This window comes from Mustela nivalis (genome assembly GCF_964662115.1).
Source record: "Mustela nivalis genome assembly, chromosome: 2".
Lineage (NCBI taxonomy): Eukaryota > Metazoa > Chordata > Mammalia > Carnivora > Mustelidae > Mustela > Mustela nivalis.
The window spans coordinates 134,397,850-134,419,016 of NC_139021.1; the positions used below are offsets into that span (position 1 = coordinate 134,397,850).

The following is a 21,167-nucleotide window of genomic DNA, read 5'->3' on the forward strand; positions in this document are numbered from 1 at the left end:
AACCACACATTTAAAAGTGATTAAGATGAAAAAAAAAGTGATTAAGATGACAAATTTTGTTATATACTTTTTGTACAATGAAAGATTTTTAAAGCAAATTATCATGAAACCAGCTGTAACCTAAATAGAAGGTTTTGCCAAAAATGGGTCATAAAGCAGGATGTTCATTATAGAACACTTTAAAAAGGGATGCCTGGGTGGCTCAACTAAGTGCCTTCAGCTCTGGTCATGATCCCAGAGTCCTGCGATCAAGTCCCACATCTGGTTCCTTGCTCAGCAGGAAACCTGAGTGACACATGGAAGTGTCTGCCTTCTGCCTGCCACTTCCCCTGCTTGTGCACTCTCTCTGACAAAACAAAACAAAACAACAAAAACAAAAAAAAAAAATCACTTTAAAAATCTGTGTACACCCGGTATGTCTTGGTTTTTAAATTACTAAACATATAAACTTTATCAATTCCTTTATAACTTTACACACAAACATTTGATGTTCTAAAGAAAAACATGAGGAAAACTGATTGTTTTTTTCCAGGCAAAAAAATGCCTAAAGTTAAGTTCCTATAATATTAAGCTTTCACAGTAACAAGCTATAAACTTACCCACAACTATTAAGTCCTAGGGAAAGAGAGTCTTTGTCTTCAAAGACTGTGAAATAAATTAATGTTAAAAGTCTTAAAATGCAAAAGTTTTCTTCTAGATTAACATTCTAATGGACTGAATAGAACAACTAGGTAATAAATGTTATATATGCTAGAAGAATTCTTACCTGGGAGATTACCCTTTGAGATGGTGTCTGTATCCAAATTGTAGGTATCCTGGAGACGCAACAGAGCTTTAGCTGCCCCAACCTGATCTTCATCATTAGGAAAGTATTGTCTCTGAATGGTTAGGTTAGAGATAAAGCCTTGAAATTAAAAAAAAAAAAGAAAAGAAAAAGAAAGACTCTAGAATAGACTTCCAATTTGCAATATACAGTGCTCACAAGGATTTTTCAAAATTAATTTTATTATAATTTCCTACCATGCCGTTAAAGTTCCACATGCTCAACAAGAAAAAACTAAATACATTAAGACCTGAAATACCTCTAACTTATTCCATCTTCCCAAATCCTAATGTCACTTAAGTAATCTGAAGTCATTGCATAAATCATGTCATATTAGGTAAAAATCAACATAACTGAATCTTTAGTTACACAAAAGAGCCTCCACTAAGCTTGAAAAATGGATTTATGGATCTGAAAATGGCATCCATTGGCAACCAATTATATTTTAGGATAACAGATGGTAAATAAAATGTATGCATTTTTAAAAAGTTCTATTTTCTTCTTCCATGTGTCACTCATTATATAAATATGTAAATATACAAAGTTTGGTATAATCCTTTGAGGGGGGAGAGAGATTAATTACATGTTTAAGATTATAAAGTGGCTCATTTATTAAAATATATTTAGATCTGTTAAATTACTGAATATAGTGATCAACCAAGATTTGCTTTAATTTTAATCTAATTTTAATTTTTTTTAAGATTTTATTTATTTATTTGACAGAGAGATCACAACTAGGCAGAGAGGCAGGCAGAGAGAGACAAAGAAGCAGGCTCCCTGCGGAGCAAAGAGCCCCATGTGAGGCTCGATCCCAAGACCCTGGGATCATGACCTGAGCTGAAGGCAGAGGCTTAACCCACTGAGCCACCCAGGCGCCCCTAATTTTAATTTTAAAAGGTTTTATATAAAATAGAGCAAAAACCAAACTAATAAAATAATTATGATAATTACCCTAAGGAGAATGGATGCTAAATACTCCTTAAGGAACCAAAAACACAAAAACAAGTAATTTAAAATTTTAATAATAATGTCGTCATTTGCAAATAAAAGTTAGGTATAAAACTTCCCTCCTCTCACACTTACTTACAGGCAACTGTGTATTTTGATCAGCAAAAAATTTTTTTGTGTGAATTTGATCAGCCAGGCATTTTTATGCTAATGAAAATGTACAAATGAACAACTAGCTAGGAGAGGGCAAAAGTTCGTATCAAGCATATTTTTTAGTTTTAAGACCAATCCTTTAAGACCAATCCTTTAAGTCACAATGTCCACAAGGAATTTTACAACAAGTTTTACAGATTTTTTTTATGACTCCAAATAAATCCAAGAAGTTGCTTAAATCCCATCCCTAAAAAAGAGGAAAAATGTATGTATTATAACACTATGGGATGACTACCACAGATTAGAACATCAAAGTCTCAAGGTTTACCTTATAAAAGAACTTAGGTCATAAAGATCAAAAAATTGAGAATTTTAAAAAAATTAAGTTAATAAATAAATGTGTAGGGGTGCCTGGGTGGCTCAGTGGGTTAAAGCCTCTTGCCTTCAGCTCAGGTCATGATCCCAGGGTCCCGGGATCGAGCCCCGAATCCAGCTCTCTGCTCCACAGGGAGCCAGCTTCCTCCTCTCTCTCTCTGCCTGCCTCTCTGCCTGCTTGTCATCTCTGTCAAAATAAATAAATAAAATCTTTAATAAATAAATAAATGTGTATATGTGTGTGCACACACAAATACAGGACTTTAAAAATGTTGTCATGGTGCTACGTAAGAGAGCAAATAATCCCTGGTATTTCCTTCACACAATGCAGTTTTCACAAGGGCTTGCCTTAATTTTTCTCCTCGAGGCTTTCTGTCCTTTGCCTAATAGTTGACCGCTCAGAAACACTCATAAGCACCCTTGGAGTATTTTCATTTACATAGTTAACTCAGTTCTCTCCCTTCTTCTTGCTTTTTTTCATTCCACCTCCAGTCACTGAACAAGTATTTTATCTAAGCATATTCCCTCTAGTTCCTAAACTCCAGGCTTAGTTTTCTGTGTCTGCTACTAAAATATCTAAACACCTCAATACTCCAAATACAACTTTGTTTTAATTAGAAAGACCTTCATTGTTACTGTTCGCAGTCTTAGTTTTTCAATTTATTGTCGAAGTAAAAGAAGTCTAAGATTCAAATTACTATATAGAACACAGCTAACACTTTTTCTTATAGTGGCATCCAATACATGAACAATAGATGAGATGATGGAGATTTATCCATAAATTTTTGACATCTGAAGATAATCCTAAAATGGGAACAATTACTCTCAGAAATGAAACTATATGTCAAATAATTGATAAACTTTTGTTTGGTGCTTATTTGTTTCCAGTTTTTATTCTCTTTTTTTAAATTAAGGAATTCAGGATATAGACTAACTCCAATCAAACCAAATATATCCCTGCAACAATTTAGTTATAACACCAAACACATGATGTTCTGGGAAATGAATTTATTAGTATTGGCATTTCCACACACGGCAGCAATATTGTCTTACTTTTTTGGCTCCTTAATCTTACCATCTGACTTACCATCTGACATATCCTTAAGGACCAGATTCTCCAACTCACTCCATTCAGTGTTCAGACGTTTCATTAATTTGAATGCATTTACAGGGTGCCCAACAAAGCCTTCTGGATCTTTTGTCGCTGTGCTGGTTAGTCGATCTAACTTCTCTGCCCATCTATACACATAAGACATATAAATGGAGCACACATACACTTAATAAGGAGAACACAACTTAATAAAGCACTCAGAAAAAAGACCAGAGGTTTATGAGTGAAAACTGTATTTAAAAACTCTTTTTAAAATGAAATTATAAATTTTTTAAAAAGCAAGACTGTTATGGGTAAAATCTAGCTTGGTAAAAGAAAAATGTAACAAGTCTTTTTCTTTTGATTTTGTTTCTCTCAAATGGCTACAGTAAATGGAACCTATCTTAGAAAAGGTGTGACTGGATCCCTCTACTAAGGGTCTAAAAATTCATCTCCCCACGGGCCCTTAATGCCAAATAATTGGTTATAAAATACAAATTAGCCCAATCGAACTTCATTTAAATCAAATATAACACCAAAATTTTAGATTCAGTATCTAAAAACTATATTTTAAAACAAATAGACAAAAAAACCCTGAGTACGCAGCTACTCACTAAATAAAAGGCAGGAATTCTCAAGTCAGGATTAACTCTGAGCCTGAGTCAGTTAAAAATAAATCAGCAGGTAAGGAAAACTTGTATCAATTAATAATTAACGTATTTATCACTGTAATCTCTAGAATGGCATCAAAGGAGTGAAGGATAAACAGAATTTGAAAACTGCTCTAGAAGATGACTTAATTAGGGAGGTTAGAAGAAGACAGAAGATATTAGCAACTATTTTGAGAAACTGTCATTCAACACCTATACCCAGTTATATCCTTATCTAAACTCTTGGCCTAGGCCTAACTCTTGTTTTCAATGCTCCTATTTTAGCCATTTCAGTCAGTTTTTAAGACAGGTGGCTTCCATTTCCACTCAAAGAATGTTTTAGCTCTAGAACAAAAATATCCAGGTGGAGTCGAATCCTAATAAGTAGAACCCTTTGCTTACTTTTTTATTTGTTCTAATTTGTCCTCTTCTGCCTTAATATAATCTTTCAGAGAAGTCACCAGATCTTTCTCAGTATGGATCAAATCAGTCATCTGACCTAGAAGGAGAAGAAGGGAAGGTTTATCAAATACCCACACTGGTCAACACAAGTATTTTAGAATAATTTAAAAATGATCAAGAATGCTTCATTCTGGGGCACCTAGGTGGCTCAGTTAGTTAAGCAACTGCCTTCCGCTCAGGTCATAATTCTGTAGTAGCAGGATAAAGTCCCGCAACAGACTCCCAGCTCCACACGGAGTCTGCTCCGCCCTCTGACCTTCTCCTCTCTCATGCTTTCTCTCTCAAATAAATGAATAAAATCTTTAAAAAAAAAAAAAAAAAAAAAAAAAGGAATGCTTCATTCTTTGATAAGATTGAACTGATTTTAAACTCATATATGTTGGAGAAAACATCTTTTTTCTTTTTAATTAAATAAACAAAGACAATTGTGTTCCAATTCTAACTTTCAAGCTACTTCATTCTGCAAATTGGACAACATTGGCAAATTGTTCTAAAAATTTGTTTTTAAATTACAAAACAACACTACTTTTTCTTCTTCCCTACCTCTGCTCTCACCTTTTTTTGTTATTGAGACTGATTAGAATTAAATTTTCATCCAATAGGGGCGCCTGGGTGGCTCAGTGGTTTGGACTGCTGCCTTCGGCTGGGGTCATGATCTCAGGGTCCTGGGATCGAGCCCCGCATCGGGCTCTCTGCTCCGCAGGAAGCCTGCTTCCCTCTCTCTCTCTCTCTCTCTGCCTGCCTCTCTGCCTGCTTGTGATCTCTGTCTGTCAAATAAATAAATAAAAATCTTTAAAAAAAAAAATTTTTTTTCATCCAATAAACTAAACCACACTAACAAAAGGTACATTTTACAAATGAAATTCAAAGCATCCATGTTCAGTTATAGTGGGATAAGAAGACTCCTCATTTTATATCACAAAATTAGATAATAAAAATATAATACTTGTGTTTTCGTTAGCACTCCAATCACACAAGGGTAAAACTGGTTAACAGCATGAAGGAAAACATCTCATTTAAGGCAGATGAAGTATGCATATAGGAAAACTTAAAAAAGGATACATATCAAACATGAAAAATATTTCTGGGGGAAAGAGGACATGTGGAAGTCTTACATTCTACATATTTTTCTTTGTTTCTTCTTTAACCATATGCTATTTTAGTAATACCTTCAAAGATTTTTTTTTAAATTATGATATAGAAAAAAGTAACTTGTGTTCATAGTAGATTCTTAAATGGAAATAGCAGGTTATGAAATAATGTACAGTGTATATTATTTGTACCTGTGCATTAAAAAAAGACTATTAAATTATCTAAGTGGACTCATTAACAAAGAATTTTCTTGATATGCTTTTTTAAATTTTCTTAAAATTAAAAAGAAAACTTATTTATTTGACAGACAGAAATCACAAGTATGCTGAAAGGCAGGCAGAGATAGAGGGGAAAGTAGGCTCCCTGCTGAGCAGAGAGCCCAATGTGGGACTCAATCCCAGGACCCTGAGATCATGACCTGAGCCAAAGGCAGAGACTTAACCCACTGAGCCACCCAGATGCCCCAATTTTCTTAAGTTTTAACCTGAAAATGTACTGCTTTTGTGATCAGAAAAAAATTTTTAAATTAAATTTTAAAAACAGAGACTTGTAGGGGAAAGGAACTAAATCAATGCTTCAGTCTCTGGGAATACACTTATTTGTTTTTACTGATTTAAAAACACTAAAAAAATGGGGTGCCTGGGTGGCTCAGTTGGTTAAGCAGCTGCCTTCCGCTCAAGTCATGATCCCAGGATACTAGGATAGAGCTGCATTACTCAGCAGGGAGCCTGCTTCTTCCTCTCACTTGCCTATCTGCCTTTCCCTTGCCACTCCCCTTGCTTATTCTGTCTCTCTGTGTCAAATAAAGAAATAAAATCTTAAAAAAAAAAAAAAAACTAAAAAATTGTAATTTTTTAAATGCAAGATCAATACAAACCAAAAAATGGTAAGACTTACCAATTGAAGTAAAAAAGCCTGGATGGGCCAAAGACTGGGGAAGTAGAACCCCGACAATTAAAATATACCAGATCATCTTGGAAGACTTAATTTTTCAGGATCACACACCTACAAGAGAAATAGGGTCATTAAAACAACAGCAACAACAACAAAAAGTAAGGTAGGAAAAGTTCCTAACTGATTTTTTCTATGAACAAAATGTATGTCAGACACTAAGGTTGCCCATAGACTGTTGTTAATTCTTAAAAGTCGATTTAATTATTTAATTAACAAGCTACTATCTTACTTTTCATACAACTACTTAAAGAAAAATATATGCTTAAAAATTCAACCCAAGTTTGTTTTCTTAGTTACTACTATAATTAGAATGATTAGATAGTAACTCTTTCATATAGCCTGAAAAATAAGTTTTCTGTTATCTACATCTAACCCATGAATTTCCCATAAAAATATACTACTCCATTAAAGTAATTTAATTTAAATATTACTAAACTACATTCTGAAATGTTAGAATGTTTTAAAGGGGAAAAAAGGTTTTCAGAGCCACTGCTTTATCCTTTAAATTCCTAACTTGTTCCATGTTTTCCCTACGTGGCTTTCAATTTTAAAACAAGTTCAATTAAAAGTTGTACATTTTCAGGGCGCCTGGGTGGCTCAGTTGGTTAAGTGTCTGCCTCTTGATCTCAACTCGGGTCTTGAGCTCAGGATTATGAGTTCAAGCCCCGTGTTGGGCTCCACGCTGGGCATGGAACCTACTTTAATTTAAAAAAAAAAAAAAAAAAAAAAAGTTGGGGCGCCTGGGTGGCTCAGTGGGTTAAAGCCTCTGCCTTCCCCTCAGGTCATGATCTCAGGATCCTGGGATCGAGCCCAGCATCTGCTCAGCAGGGAGCCTGCTTCCCTTCCTCTCTGCCTGCTTGTGATCTCGGTGTGTCAAATAAATAAATAAAATCTTAAAAAAAAAAAAAGTAGATTTTGGAGTGATGAAAACATTCTAAAATTGACTGTGGTAATTGGTGGTTGAAGAACACAGTAAAAGTACTAAAAACCACTGAATCATGACCATTAAATGGGTGAACTGTATGGTACATGAATTATATCTCAATAAAAGCTGTTATTTTTAAAAAGTTGTACAGAATCCAAAAAGAATAAACAGCCTGTCGATTTACGCTAGCAATTTCTCTCAAGGGACCTAGTGTCGAGGTTTTTCTATCTACTATGTTCTATGTAAAAATGCTTAGCCTAGTACACAGCTATGGAATTTTTTTTTTTTAAGCTGGCAGCAAAGCTCTTCTTTTTTTTTTTGTCCCTGGTAGCACTGACTTTTCTAGAACGAATTCTTCACAGCAGGTGCAAATATCAACTAACCATCAGAAAAGATTTTACCCTTCTTTCCCAAATGTCCCAATAGCACTCTTTTCTTGCTCCTTCACCATCACATACTTCTAAGTCCTCATTACTTTACAGAAGAGTACATTACTATTACAGAACTTCTTGCCCCAGTAACAGGCTCCCATTTGTTACTCTTCTTGTTTCCCTATTCCTCTTTGAGCAGGCACTTCTGACTCTTTCCAAGTGACTTCACCTAAACCAACAGGTTAAAGTCCACATTGGAAAGCTCCCTATACCGCCAAAACAAACAAACAAAATACAAAAACAAAATCCCTTCCCCCTTCTTGAATAAAAAATAGATCACCACAGAAACTAACATTCTCCTCCCTCAAGTTTGCCACAAGCTTCCAGATACTTCCAGAACCACACAGTAGTGAAATACACTGTTCTCTTGGCTGCTTTACAGTAACTCTTTGGGAAGGCTTCTAGAATGAAGCAGATGCAGACACTTCCTCTCTTGAGCTCCTGCCAAAGCACAAGGCTTTTTCAAAATCTGGGCTGTCTGAAAAGTCTAGAATCTTCTCACTGTTTACACAGATTTCTACCATAATTTTCTTCATGAATAAATGTTATTTCCAAAAAATACAAATGCTTTTGCTCTACTAACAAAAGGCTAATCAGAAATGCTGTCCAAATGTTAAACTCTGATGGGATGATTTAGATTGGTCAGGTAAGAGGTTATTTTTTCACAGCTAAAATGTATTTTGTAACTCAATTTTTTTTTTTTTTTTTTTTTTTTGGTCATCTTTCAAAGTCCTTAAATCCCTCAATGAATCAAGAACCATTAGCCTACAGAAATTGCTAAAGTTTGAAAACTGCATTTCAACAATGATAGAACTCACAGAAATTCAAAGCATTAATCAAATGAAGAATAAAAACACCTGTACCGGGGCACCTGGGTGGCTCAGTGGGTTAAGGCCTCTGCCTTCAGCTCAGGTCATAATCCCAGAGTCCTGGGATCGAGTCCCACATCAGTATCTCTGCTCAGCAGGGAGTCTGCTTCCTCTTCTCTCTGCCTGCCTCTGCCTGCCTCTGCCTGCTTGTGATTTCTGTCTGTCAAATAAATAAATAAAATCTTTAAAAAAAAAAACAACTGTACCTCACATCATGCTGGAAAACCAATTCTATGTGTATTAAAGAGCTATAAACAACAAAAAATAACAAAAAAGAAAAGTTACTGGATCTCTAAAAGGAGAAAAGAATCTTTAAACTTTAAATAAGATAAAACAAATAACCTATCAAAAGCCAGATGGAATTTAAGTACACAAAATAATCTAGGCTTATATGTGTTTTTTAAAAACCCCATAAACAGGGCACCATCAGTTAAGTGTCTGACTCTTGATTTCAGCTCAGGTCATGATCTCAGAGTCCTGAGATTGAGCCCCATGTCAGGCTCTGCATTGAGCATGGAGCCTGCTTGAGAATCTCTCTCCCTCTCCCTGCTCACAGACAGCATGCAAGCTCTAGCAAAAAACAAAAAACAAAACCCTATATACTACAAACTAGGAAACTAAAGGAAATAGAGCTCATTTAAGGAGCTCATATAAATAAAAAAGAAAAACACTAAGATATTAATAGAAACTAAAAGATTAAGAATACGGAAAGTCACAGAAGAACTATAAATAGTTAAACAAAGTTCACTCAGTTATCAAAGACCCATTTTTTTGTCCTTCAAACAAACAATCAAGTTTAACAAATTCACAATATAAAAATATGTAATGAAGGTGCTATATATATGTCACAGAACTTAAAAGAGTATATCCTTTGTGCGCCTGGGTGGCTCAGTGGGTTAAACCTCTGCCTTCAGCTGAGGTCTTTGGGCTTTCTGCTCAGCAGGGAGCTTGCTTTCCCCTCTCTCTCTGCCTGCCTCTCTGTCTACTTGTGATCTCTCTCTGTGTCAAATAAATTAATAAAACCTTAAAAAAAAAAAAAAAAGAAAGAAAAACTTTGCAATAAACGTAGGAGGTGCTTACACGTAGGAGGAGGTTACATACTCACTTTAGAAAAAAAAAGTACATCCTTTAACTTGTGAATTTAAATAAAAATATAAAATTTAAAAATTAACAAACTCACATTCATTGCTGGTGAGAATGTGAAACAGTAAAGCCACCATGGTTTGGTAGTCTCTTAAAACATCAGACACACTCTTACCATACAATCTGGTAACTGTTCTCCTTTCTATTTAACCCCAAAATTTGAAAACTTATGTCCACACAAAAGCCTGCACATGGATATCTTTTTTTTTTTTTTTTTTTAAGATTTTATTTATTTGACAGACAGAGATCACAAGTAGGCAGAGAGGCCGGGGGAAGCAGGCTCCCCGCTGAGCAGAGCACAGGATGTGGGGCTCAATCCCAGGACCCTGGGATCCTGACCTGAGCCAAAGGCAGAGGCTTTAACCCATGGAGCCACCCAAGCACCCCTGCATGTGGATATTCCTAAATTTCTTCAAAATGGCCAAAACTTGGAAGCAACCAAAATATCCTTCAGTAGGTAAATGGATAAATAAACTGGCACATCCAGACAATGAAGTATTACTTCATGCTAAAAGGAAATGAGCTTTCCAACCATGAAAAGACATGAAAGAATCTTAAATGCATATTTCTTTTTTTTTTTAATTAACATATATTATTTGCCCCCGGGGTACAGGTCTATGAATCATCAGGCTTACACATTTCACAGCACTCACCATAGCCCATACCCTCCCCAATTCCATAACCCAGCCACCCTATCCCTATCCCCTGACCCCCCAGCAACCCTTAGTTTGTTTCCTGAGATGGTCGTGGTGGGTAGGAGGGAAAAAATGAAAAAAGATGGGATCAGGAGGGAGACAAGCCTTAACTGTGTATTTCTGAGTAAAAAAAAAAGCCAATCTGAAAAGGCTATGTAATGTACGCTTCCAACAAAAGAAATTCTAGAACTATGAAGACAGTAAAAATATCTGTGGTTGGGAGGTAGGAGGATGAAGAGATGGAGCAGAGAATTTTTAGGGCAGTGAAAATACTCTAAGATATCATAATGATAAATACATCATTTATTTTTTGGACATACATGTGTCCAAATCCACAGAACTTACAACACCAAGAGTGAATGGGTGATGTAAACTATGTATGGACTTCGGGTAATTACAATGTGTCAATGTAGATTCAATCAGTTATAACAAATGTACCACTCTCATGGAGGATGTTGAGGCTGTCCATGTGTAGGGGCAGGGGGCATATGGGAAATCTCTGTACCATCCTCTCAGTTTTGCTGTGAACCTAAAAACTGCTTTTAAAAAAATAAAGTCTTAAAATAAAATAAATTAACATCATACAACACTAGTGGAATCTTACTGAATTAGATTAAGTTTCCACTATTCTGACAGAAAGTTGTAAATAAATATGGATCAAAACAAAGAAAAAAATTAACATCATAATATCATAACTATGCATGAAAATATACAGAGGAAATTCACCAAAATGTAGTTGTTTCTGGACAGCAGAACATTAGTAATTTTCTTCTATTTCTCTGTATTTTCCAGATGTCCTAGAGTATATTTACTTTTATAGTGACAAAAAATTAACTCTGTCCAAAATCATAAACCTACAGTAATAATAAAACATCAACTCCCATATTATGTACGCCATAATGAAGTGGTAACTCCTCTTTAATACAAAAAAGTAGCTAACAAGCACGATCCACATTTGTGCCTCTTCTACATTCTAACTGTTTAAGCCTCCAGATTTCTCTCTCTGCTACAAAGATAGGAAGTTTATATGAAATTAACCCAAATATCCAGCCATGAACTACACTGTCAGAGTAACACATTTTTCTACTACCCTTCCTCTTACAGACAGACATATGATGTGGCCTAAGCCATTCAATGACATAACATCTGAGGGGTGGGTTTATGAAATGGTACAAAACAGCTCCTTCTGGAGTGGCTCAGTTCATAAGATATGAATTTGGAGCTGCCTGTGATAACAAGTTTCTCACTTGTCAAGGACACATAGGCGCCCAATCTATAAACAGAACAAAGTCATCCAGAGACATTTCCAAGCTCCACAGTCCTGATTCTCCAATTATTGCTTTGAATCTGTGAGCTACCCGAATAATCTTCAGCTCCCAACCCAGGAAAGGGAGCCTCTAAATTCCCTTTTTAAGGAATTTTAAACTACAAAACGCTGGATTTCTATCATTTGCAATACAAAGTTCACACCCACACAGCATTACTCCAAAGTACTATGCAAAACAAATGAAGACAGCCTTATACAGCAGTGGTTCTCAAACTTTAGTTCTATCAGAATCACCTGAAGGTCTGAGACATGTAGATACTGTACATAAGTTCTTAGGTGATGGTGATGCTGCTGGTCTGGGGATTACACTTTGAAAAACCGGATACAAACATCCGTCAAAATCACACAAAAGGTGCTTTCTACCTTTAAAAGAGTAAAATTTTACTTCAATTTACTTTTTGAAAAATATAATTCAATGTCTAATTATTCTAGTGAATAGTCCTCTAATCTTTTTTTTTTTTTTTTTTTTTTTAAGTAGGCTCCGTCCCCAACATGGACCCCAATAGGGGGCTTGAACTCAAGACTGTGAGATCAAGACCTAAACTGAAATCAAGAAGAGTCAGATCCTCCACCATCTGAGCCACTCGGGCACCCCTCCTCCAATCTCTTTTAATACTAGATAGTTGTTAATAAGCAGGCATATCTTTATCAATCACAGGATTTTAAAACAATGGCTTCCTTACTTCTGACGTCTCACTTCCATTTATTTCCATCTTCAATCAGTTAGCAGCTTGCAAAGCAAATCATTATAAGCATCTAAGAATCAAGCATCCTAAAAGACATCGGAGTTTTCTCAAAAATAGTAAGATACAGGGGTACCTGGCTGGCTCAGTCAGTAAAACATGAGACTCTTGATCTCAGAGCTATAAGTTTGTGCTCCACAATGGGTGCAGAGGTTACTTAAAGTAAAACAACAACAACAACAACAAAACTTTTTAAATAGTAAGATACAAATGTCTCCTGTTCTAAATCCTCCAACAAGCTGAAAATAGAATATAAATGGGTTAAAGAGGATGGAAGGAAGGTGAATCTCAGCTCCCTGAAAAGATCAGACTCAAAAAAAAAAAAAAAAAAAAAGTCAAAGGAGAGTCAAAGACAAAGATAAATTTATACTAGCATCAAAATTACTATGGAAACACTACAGATACATTACTGATAATATTTTAGTTCTTGGTTAGATGGTAGGTTCATAAGTGCTTATTATCTAATTTTTTTAACATATATGTACATTATACATGTTTGATATGCATGAGTATTGTATTTTAAAAACTATAAGGAAAAAAGGTATGAAGAAATCTTTCTGGAAAACATATTCTCAGGTAAGCCCGAATAAAAGTAAACTGCGTAGTGTAATATTTATCCAAAACTATCCTACAGTCCTTCTCCCAGAAAAAAGTCCAATCCCAGACACGCACAGGTCAATCAAACCTGGAAACAGATTTCAAACAGTTCTACTACACTGCAAATATTTACAACTTTGAGTTATCAGGATTCATTGAAGTGTTATGTACAAGTTACTTAATGAATTAACAGGAACAGGGTATCTGGCAAATAATATTAGCCTTTCAGTCTAACACTTATCTTCCAAGAAAAAAATTTCAACATTTTAAAAACTTGTTCTTTCCCAGATAAGTCCTTAAAAATTAATAAGGCCAACTAAAGAATGTTTGATATTCTAACCTAAACTTTCTCTGACACTAAAAACTTTCCACAGCTCTCCTACCAGTCGCTCCATACCTTCCACAGCTGTTCCAAATCTTCTTTCAGAGGGCTCCAGCTTAAATTTACTTAACCTCATACAAATCTAACATTCAACTATTGGTCTTCCTGACATCTGTGTTAGACTTTTTTTTTTTTAAGTTTTTATAATGAATGCAAAAGACCAACACAAATCCAGGCTTCTAATTCAGGCTACAATATGGTGTATACCAAGACTTGGCATGTCTCTCCCATATAAGTAGGATGGATTTTCTAAGACAACTAAGAGTACTTACTAATAGAATAGTTATATCACAGTTCTATCCTATAATCCCTCTGGCAAATTGCCATTTGTTTTAACTTAACACCATGAATTCCAGTCATACTTACGCTCCCAAAGAGAGTAAGCCACATCTCAAATACATACAATCTGACAGACAAGTGCTCTAATGGCTATGACCAACTTTTCTAACAAAAAGTCTGGAATCATGCTAGCTTTCCCACAGCTTTCTGTACTTGAGAAGTGAACCCAGTCACTGGTATAATTCCAACTGAACAGCATTTTGAAATTTAGTTGGAAAGAAGCTCTAAATCAAGATATTGGGCTTAACTGAAGTACTATATAGTCTGTTTTTTGGAGATTCTTGCAAATCCCATAGTCTTCCTTGTCACAAAGAACCTGAATATAATATCATTTCAAAAACACACACCTATTTTGCCTATATGGTGCCTCTAACACCACTACTCTCTCTTCCAGAAACTGCCCCAATCTACCTTTAATTCATCCTCATAGTTTCATCAGTCATCTAATACAGTGTGATACCTCTTCCTTCACCAAGTGACCAAAGTTCTTTCCTGGAAATTTTGAAAATAAAATTGAGGAAAAAAAACACAGGCATTCTTTGAATGTCTGAATTATATAAAGCTCAGGAGAAGTAATGGACCAAGTTTTGACACATAGGTCAAAGAGTAAATGAAGTTTATCTGCAAAGAATAAAAGTGAAGCAAATATACAGAGAGGAAGATAGACAAAAGACTTAAGAAAACATTCTGATGCTCCTGATATTCTTAAAGTCTAATCACATTCTTGACCTCAATTGTTAAGACAACCCCCATCCCCACAATACTTACACAAACTCCATATGAGTTGGGTTTCTGTTTAATCCAGAGTCCTAATTGTTTGTCTAACCCTGCAGTTAATATCTTTATAGGAAAAATAAATAACAAGGTAATTTTTTGGCTTAATGGTTAGAAATCAGTAAGGGCCACTTCTAAATCAGAGATAGAGTTTAGAATCAATATTTTAATCCATTTTTTAGAAAGTTTTAAACTGGAATTTGGATTCAAATTTGAACTTAAATTTGCTTTGTTTTTCTTTACCAGTATTCTGCCTCACCTTTACTTCTGTGATGGTTATATTGCCTAGCAAGCACACCTATGGTTGTGAAAACAGCATAACAAAAAAGAAAATCCCCAGTTATTGATGTCTAGATTTGCGTATGTCTTTTTTTTTTTAAGATTTTATTTATTTATTTGATAGAGAGAGATCACAAGTAGGCAGAGAGGCAGGCAGAGAGAGAGAGAGGAGGAAGCAGGCTCCCTGCTGAGCAGAGAGCCCAATGCGGGACTCCATCCCAGGACCCTGAGATCATGACCTGAGCCGAAGGCAGCGGCTTAACCCACTGAGCCACCCAGGCACCCGCGTATGTCTTTTAAACAGTTCTAGTTTCCACTTTACACGGAATAATCAGGAAAAATGTAAAAATTCAAGAGTGAAATAAAAATTTTTTATCAGTTTAAAAAGATGTGAACTTAAACTCAATGTTTAAAGTTTGTTTCAGTTAGAAAAGTCAAGTTCCCCTAAAGCAAAAACACTTTACAAATAAATGCAGGCTGATGGAGAAGGTTTGAGAAAGAAATGGTGCTATTCTTCACTGACTCTTAAACTATGTATTTTAAACTGTATAATATACCTCTCAACTATTTCACTTTACTTAGAAATGCATACATTTCCCAATGTGGGGGGAAAGGTCAGGATTCTTATGCTCCGGATACAGAATATAAAATATATTCCATATAAAATATAAATTCCATATAAATTCCATATAAAATGAAAATATAAAAAATTTATCAAAAGTGATAGTAAAAGCCCCCAAATTAGTAAGATTCATCAATAATGCCCGCCTTTATTTGGTGATCCCTTAACAAAAAGCTGAATAAGCAAGAAAGGTATCAAAATATTAGGTCAAACTTTACTGCCAGCAAATAATAATAAAAAAACAACAACCAGTAATTTAGATGGAAGTGCCTAGGAGGATATTTGCACATAGAAGACACTTAAGAAACATTACTTTTGGATATGGGGCAAGAACTTAAGAATACATGAATTTGTTGCCAAAGGTGTCCCAAGGGACATGGAAAAAGAAAAGACTTGGAGAATGGTGGGAAGGAAGGAACAAGCAGCAGCCTAGTCTTCTAGCAGACAGATGCAGACTTCTGTAATTTAAAAATCTGAGTAGAAGTGGACAAAGGGCAACAGAAGGGAAAAAGGAAAAGTAATCACTAAATTACATATGATTTGTTGCTTATCAATGCTAGTATTTCCAAATATATGTATTTCTCATTTTAAGAAAGACCTTGCAGTAACTTCTCTTGGCTGTATAAACTAGTTGTTATAGTAATGAAAATCTGTATCTAATAACATAAATGTCAATTAATATTGGTTAAGGCATTAAAAACCCAGCAGTAATATTAAAAGCAGCAATTAGAGATTCAAACTCTTAAAACTAGGTTTGCTTTCTAATTTGGAGAGTGGTAAATATGTATGTGAGAAGTTTAAAAGTCTAATTTCTAAGTTTAAGGATTTTGGATGAAGACACACACTTTAAAACTTTATACAGTAACTTAAAGAACTCAAAAAAAAAGTTAACAACTGAGAGGTCAGATCGCAATTATCTTCACTCAACTTCTGCATTTTCTTTAATAAATACTTAGTAGAACATTTCTATTTCTGTAAGTAAACTGGAAAGAAAAATAAAAACAAAGTCAAAGTAGCACTGAAGTGAAGAGACAAATTCAAATCATGGACAGACTGAGAAAATCCAAATGTTCAACTCCCCAGATCTACTAGCTGACACAAAACCACCATCAATCCCTTTTGCTCCAAAACAAATTTCATCTATTTTTTATTTACATAGGAAGTTCTGATAAGACAACTTTACTGCCTTCACCACCCTAAGGATACACATGAAACATAAAACTTAGATTTTTAGGGGCGCCTGGGTGGCTCAGTGGATTAAGCCGCTGCCTTCGGCTCAGGTCATGATCTCAGTGTCCTGGGATCGAGCCCCGCATCGGGCTCTTTGCTCAGCGGGAGCCTGCTTCTCTCTCTCTCTCTCTCTCTCTCTCTGCCTGACTCTCCGCCGACTTGTGATCTCTCTCTCTGTCAAATAAATAAATAAAATCTTAAAAAAAAAAAACTTAGATTTTTACACTTTGAGTAAGGAATATGAGGTGATGGCAAAATATTCCAAAAGCAGAATTTTCAATGAAACATGTAGATCAGTGGAACAAAATAGAGAATCTAGACACAGAAAATAGTCTGTTTTGGAAAAGTATAAAAGGCAACTCAACAGAGCAAGGATAGTCTAGTTGGATATTCACGTAGCAAAAAAAAAAAAAATGTTTTGTCTTGTTTTGTTTTTATCCCCTAATGGACACTGGGCAGCTCCCTGCCCAGGAATTTATATAGATTTTGGGGGCAAATTCCATTTTTCTTAACCCTAGTCTCCCTCTTCTCATTCTAGTCTTCAATTCCCTCTTTTTTCCTAATGCCAGATCCAAAGTCATCAAGTTCAGGAAAAGGTATATGAAATAAAGTCATATATACTAGAATAAGGAGAGATGAATTCCTGGTTGTAGAAGATATCAATCTAGATATGGGTTTTCATTCAGCACTTATTCAGATTTAACATCAAGTAAAATGTTAGTAACATGCTTGCAAGGCATGTAACTTTCATGTTTCATTTATACTAGGGAACATTTCTTATTACTCTTTTGATTCTCCCACAGTCTACTAGACACATTATAAATGTTTTTAAAATGAAATTAAGTAGAATGATTAAGTTAGTTATACTAACCAGGGACCCTACTTTATTTCAACCCTGGATGTTGAAAATCCTTATAATACTTTGGTAATATGCTATTAAATTTTTTTTTCCATTCCAAATCCTCAGACTCAATATGATCACTTATCAAGAATGAAGTACTAAAATGTAAATCAGAAAACAAACAATCTGGGTACAAATCCTAGTTCTGATAGTTACTATATTCTTGGGCAAATTCCTTGACTTCTTTGAGCCTCAGTTTCTTCATTTGAAAAATAAGAATGATATAAAACTACCTCACAGAATTATTTTAAGGATCAAATTACATAACATATGAAACAACACTTTAAAAATATGAAGTGCTTTAATTGTTATCAGGTAGATTAAAAAATATCTTTCTAGAGCCCAGTCTAATGCCCCTAGAAAATTCTTTCAGGGGGAAGGAAAAATTATTGACAAAAGGTTTATTGTCATGTGTTTCTCCCACTCCCCCCCCCCCCAAAAAAAAGAAAGAAAGAAAGGAAAAAACAGAAAGAAAACTGGTTTACAAGTTTACTGGTTTACTGTAGCTATACAGGTGGATAGAAGAAACCACTAAATTAGAATCTTCTCTTTGCACTACATATCATGGAGAAAAAGCTCAAATGCTTAACAAGAGAGAAAGGCTGAGTACATTAACTTATTACAATATTACTTTTTAAATGGAAAATATGTAAACTACCAAAACATGGACATATTTATATGAAACACTAAGCAGGAAGAGGAAAAGGTCTAAGGTAGTATGCATTCACAGATGACACTATGTAAGAAGCATGACTGCTACACTGTATTTTTGCCAATGTCCAGCCAGATATACTAATAGTCATACTGATCATCCAAAGCAACATCAGGAACAGGAATATTTCTCATTATATCAAGTTCAAAAATTGTTGGAGTAATTTTAATGAAGTCTTTTGAACTTCTAGTTTTTATTAAGGCACAATATTTGGCCAGAGGAAAACCAATGAGAAGATAGCTTCAATGTGTACAAATAAATAGACTGGGTAGGAACATGAATGATGCATTAACTATTTTCAAAAATATACATACACACTTTATTTGGCTTGCATATTCAAATACTGTAGATACAAATACACCATTATGATAAAGTTTTAAGATGCAAGTACTCACTGTATGCCAAGGGCCTATGCAATTTATATTTGTTTACATTCAAGCATTTTCTACTTTCAGAGTAAAACCAAAGACATATTGGAGGGGAGGGGAAAGAGGGAAAGCAATATTATGTATGATTGCCTAGACAATTTAGCAATTCAACAATTCTTCCACCAACCTATCAACTTTTGCTAAAACCGTTTGATCAAAACTTCATTACTGTCATCTATATACTCAAATCCAGTCAGACTTACAGCTCAGTTCCACTTTCAGAAATATTCAAGAAATACTGCCTCAAGATACATAAATGTACTTAAAGATTAACTTCATACATCTTTTATTCTTATACCAGTTTACAGATGTAAAAGGCTGGGGGAGGGGAGTATCTATAAATGTCACATAATACTTCATGCAGATGTGCAAATTTCCATTTTCTGATCCAGGATCCATATCTTCTATCAGATTCCCAACAGATTTCATGACCTCAAAATAAGTTGAGAACTGCTACTATGTATCTCACAGGGTATACTTCTCAAATCTAAGAGCAGTAATTATATCCTAGTTGATAATTAATTGCTAAATAAAAGAAGGCTTCCTTCCATAGAAAAGAAGGCTCACAGCTTTACCACTGGATCCCTGGAATAAAAGCAGAAACTGGAACTTAACAGCCTTATGAGAGATACTGCTTGTCAGTATACAGCCCACTTTGCAGCATTAGAAAAGGTTAACATCTCATCAGAAAGCCAAGGTTCACCTGCAACAACCTGGATCACATAGGTGGTATGAAGCTTTCTTTTTTCAAAAGTCTTTTACACTGTCTAAATTTTTCTAGAGCAATTAAAGGTTGTATAGATTTCTTTTTTTTTTTTTTTTTTTTTTTTTTTGTATAGATTTCTTTTATCTGTCTACTACCTTAGTTACCAAGGTACAAAACAACCAATGTTAATTGTCCGCTTATCTAAGTCCTGGCTTTAAGTACTTCAAAATAAAACTCATATTAAGATATCAAAGGAAACAGCATTATCTATCAAAAAAAGAGACAAAGTGGTTCTTCTCCTAGTTAGTCTAAGTTAAATCTACAAGAAGCATTTGCCATCAGCTTTCTAAGATACTGGCAGGACTCAAGGCATGTTTCAAAATAAAAACGGACATGGCTTTTAAAGGTAAATGATAAAACCTATGCTTCCCACAGAAAGAAAAAGGTAGAAAGTGAGGTTCTTATTTAAGATTCTGAAATTTTATTCACAGGCTAAAAGCCAAAATTAAAGAAAAAACACACGCAATGCCTCTTTAAATTTCAAATGAAGGCAACACATTATAAGTTGTTCACTTTCAGCTTCTTGAATATATTTCCTGCTTAAGGTATCCATTTTCTCCATAGAAACTCAATCAGAAAAATCCCTCTAAAATGTTTTATAAATTCAATCACAATGTTCCTACTATTTCATCTGATTTACCACAGAAAAAGACTAGCCTCATTCATAAAGCTATTCACCCATCTAAACCTAAGAGGGGGAAATAAGTTTCTTCCCAGAAACTTTTTTTAAAAAGGAGCAAAAACCTGATGAAAGAACACGGCTGCCACGTCTTTTCCCCTCCCCCACTCACGTAGTGGCTGTTTCATCCCTGCGGAGGGCATTCCAAGGGAAAGTGCGAGAGCCAGCGCTCTCCGAGAAACCAGAAACAGTTAAGTTGAAATTGGCAAGTCTCTGTGCCCTTTCAGATCAATTCCTAAAAGGAGAGCTCGCTGCTGCTTCATCCCTTTCTTAAAGCAAACAGTGCAAAAATTCCCAGAGTCTTCACTCCCCGGAAGGCATCTCTGTCTGAAAACTAAACTCCACTTAATACATTTGATTATTTAGGAGAAACAGTCTCCTAGAAATAGGAGAAATGGTACCATCCTCCCTCCCCCTTAAAAAACATACATCTGGGAGGCTTTCGTGAAATCCAACTCGAAGTTCTCACACAACCACGACACTCGTTCTAACTGATGTGGACTTCCAAAAAGCAGCACACACACTCTGCTGAGAGAAAGAGAAGGCGGATGGTGGGGGAAGCTCATGTGCCTTTAAAAAAAAATTCGTGGAAGATGAGGGAAGGAAGAGGAGCTTCCCCCGTGGCTGCGTGATCTGACAGCCGCCTTCCTCAGCCCAGCCGCCCGAAACTCGGCGCCGCGGGCAGCGTCTAGCGCTCCGGCAACACCCCGCGCGCAACAGATGAGTCGAGCCCGAACTTCCCTGACGAGGTCCGCTTCCCGGACCCGACGACTTTTCG

At 35.4% G+C, this 21,167-nt stretch overlaps 1 protein-coding gene across 2 annotated transcripts in view; it reads right to left on the bottom strand.

Moving 5' to 3' along the window:
- P4HA1 (prolyl 4-hydroxylase subunit alpha 1) overlaps positions 1–21,167 on the bottom strand; it is a 78,627-nt gene that overhangs the window by 56,659 nt on the left and 801 nt on the right. For both annotated transcript variants that reach the window (XM_082715871.1, XM_082715872.1), the window contains exons 2-5: positions 6,491–6,598; positions 4,442–4,538; positions 3,387–3,538; positions 767–904 (exon numbers count right to left, since the gene is read on the bottom strand). In XM_082715871.1, the coding sequence (XP_082571997.1) occupies positions 767–904; positions 3,387–3,538; positions 4,442–4,538; positions 6,491–6,566 (463 nt within the window). In that variant the 5' untranslated portion in view covers positions 6,567–6,598. The remainder of the gene's footprint in view (positions 1–766; positions 905–3,386; positions 3,539–4,441; positions 4,539–6,490; positions 6,599–21,167) is intronic.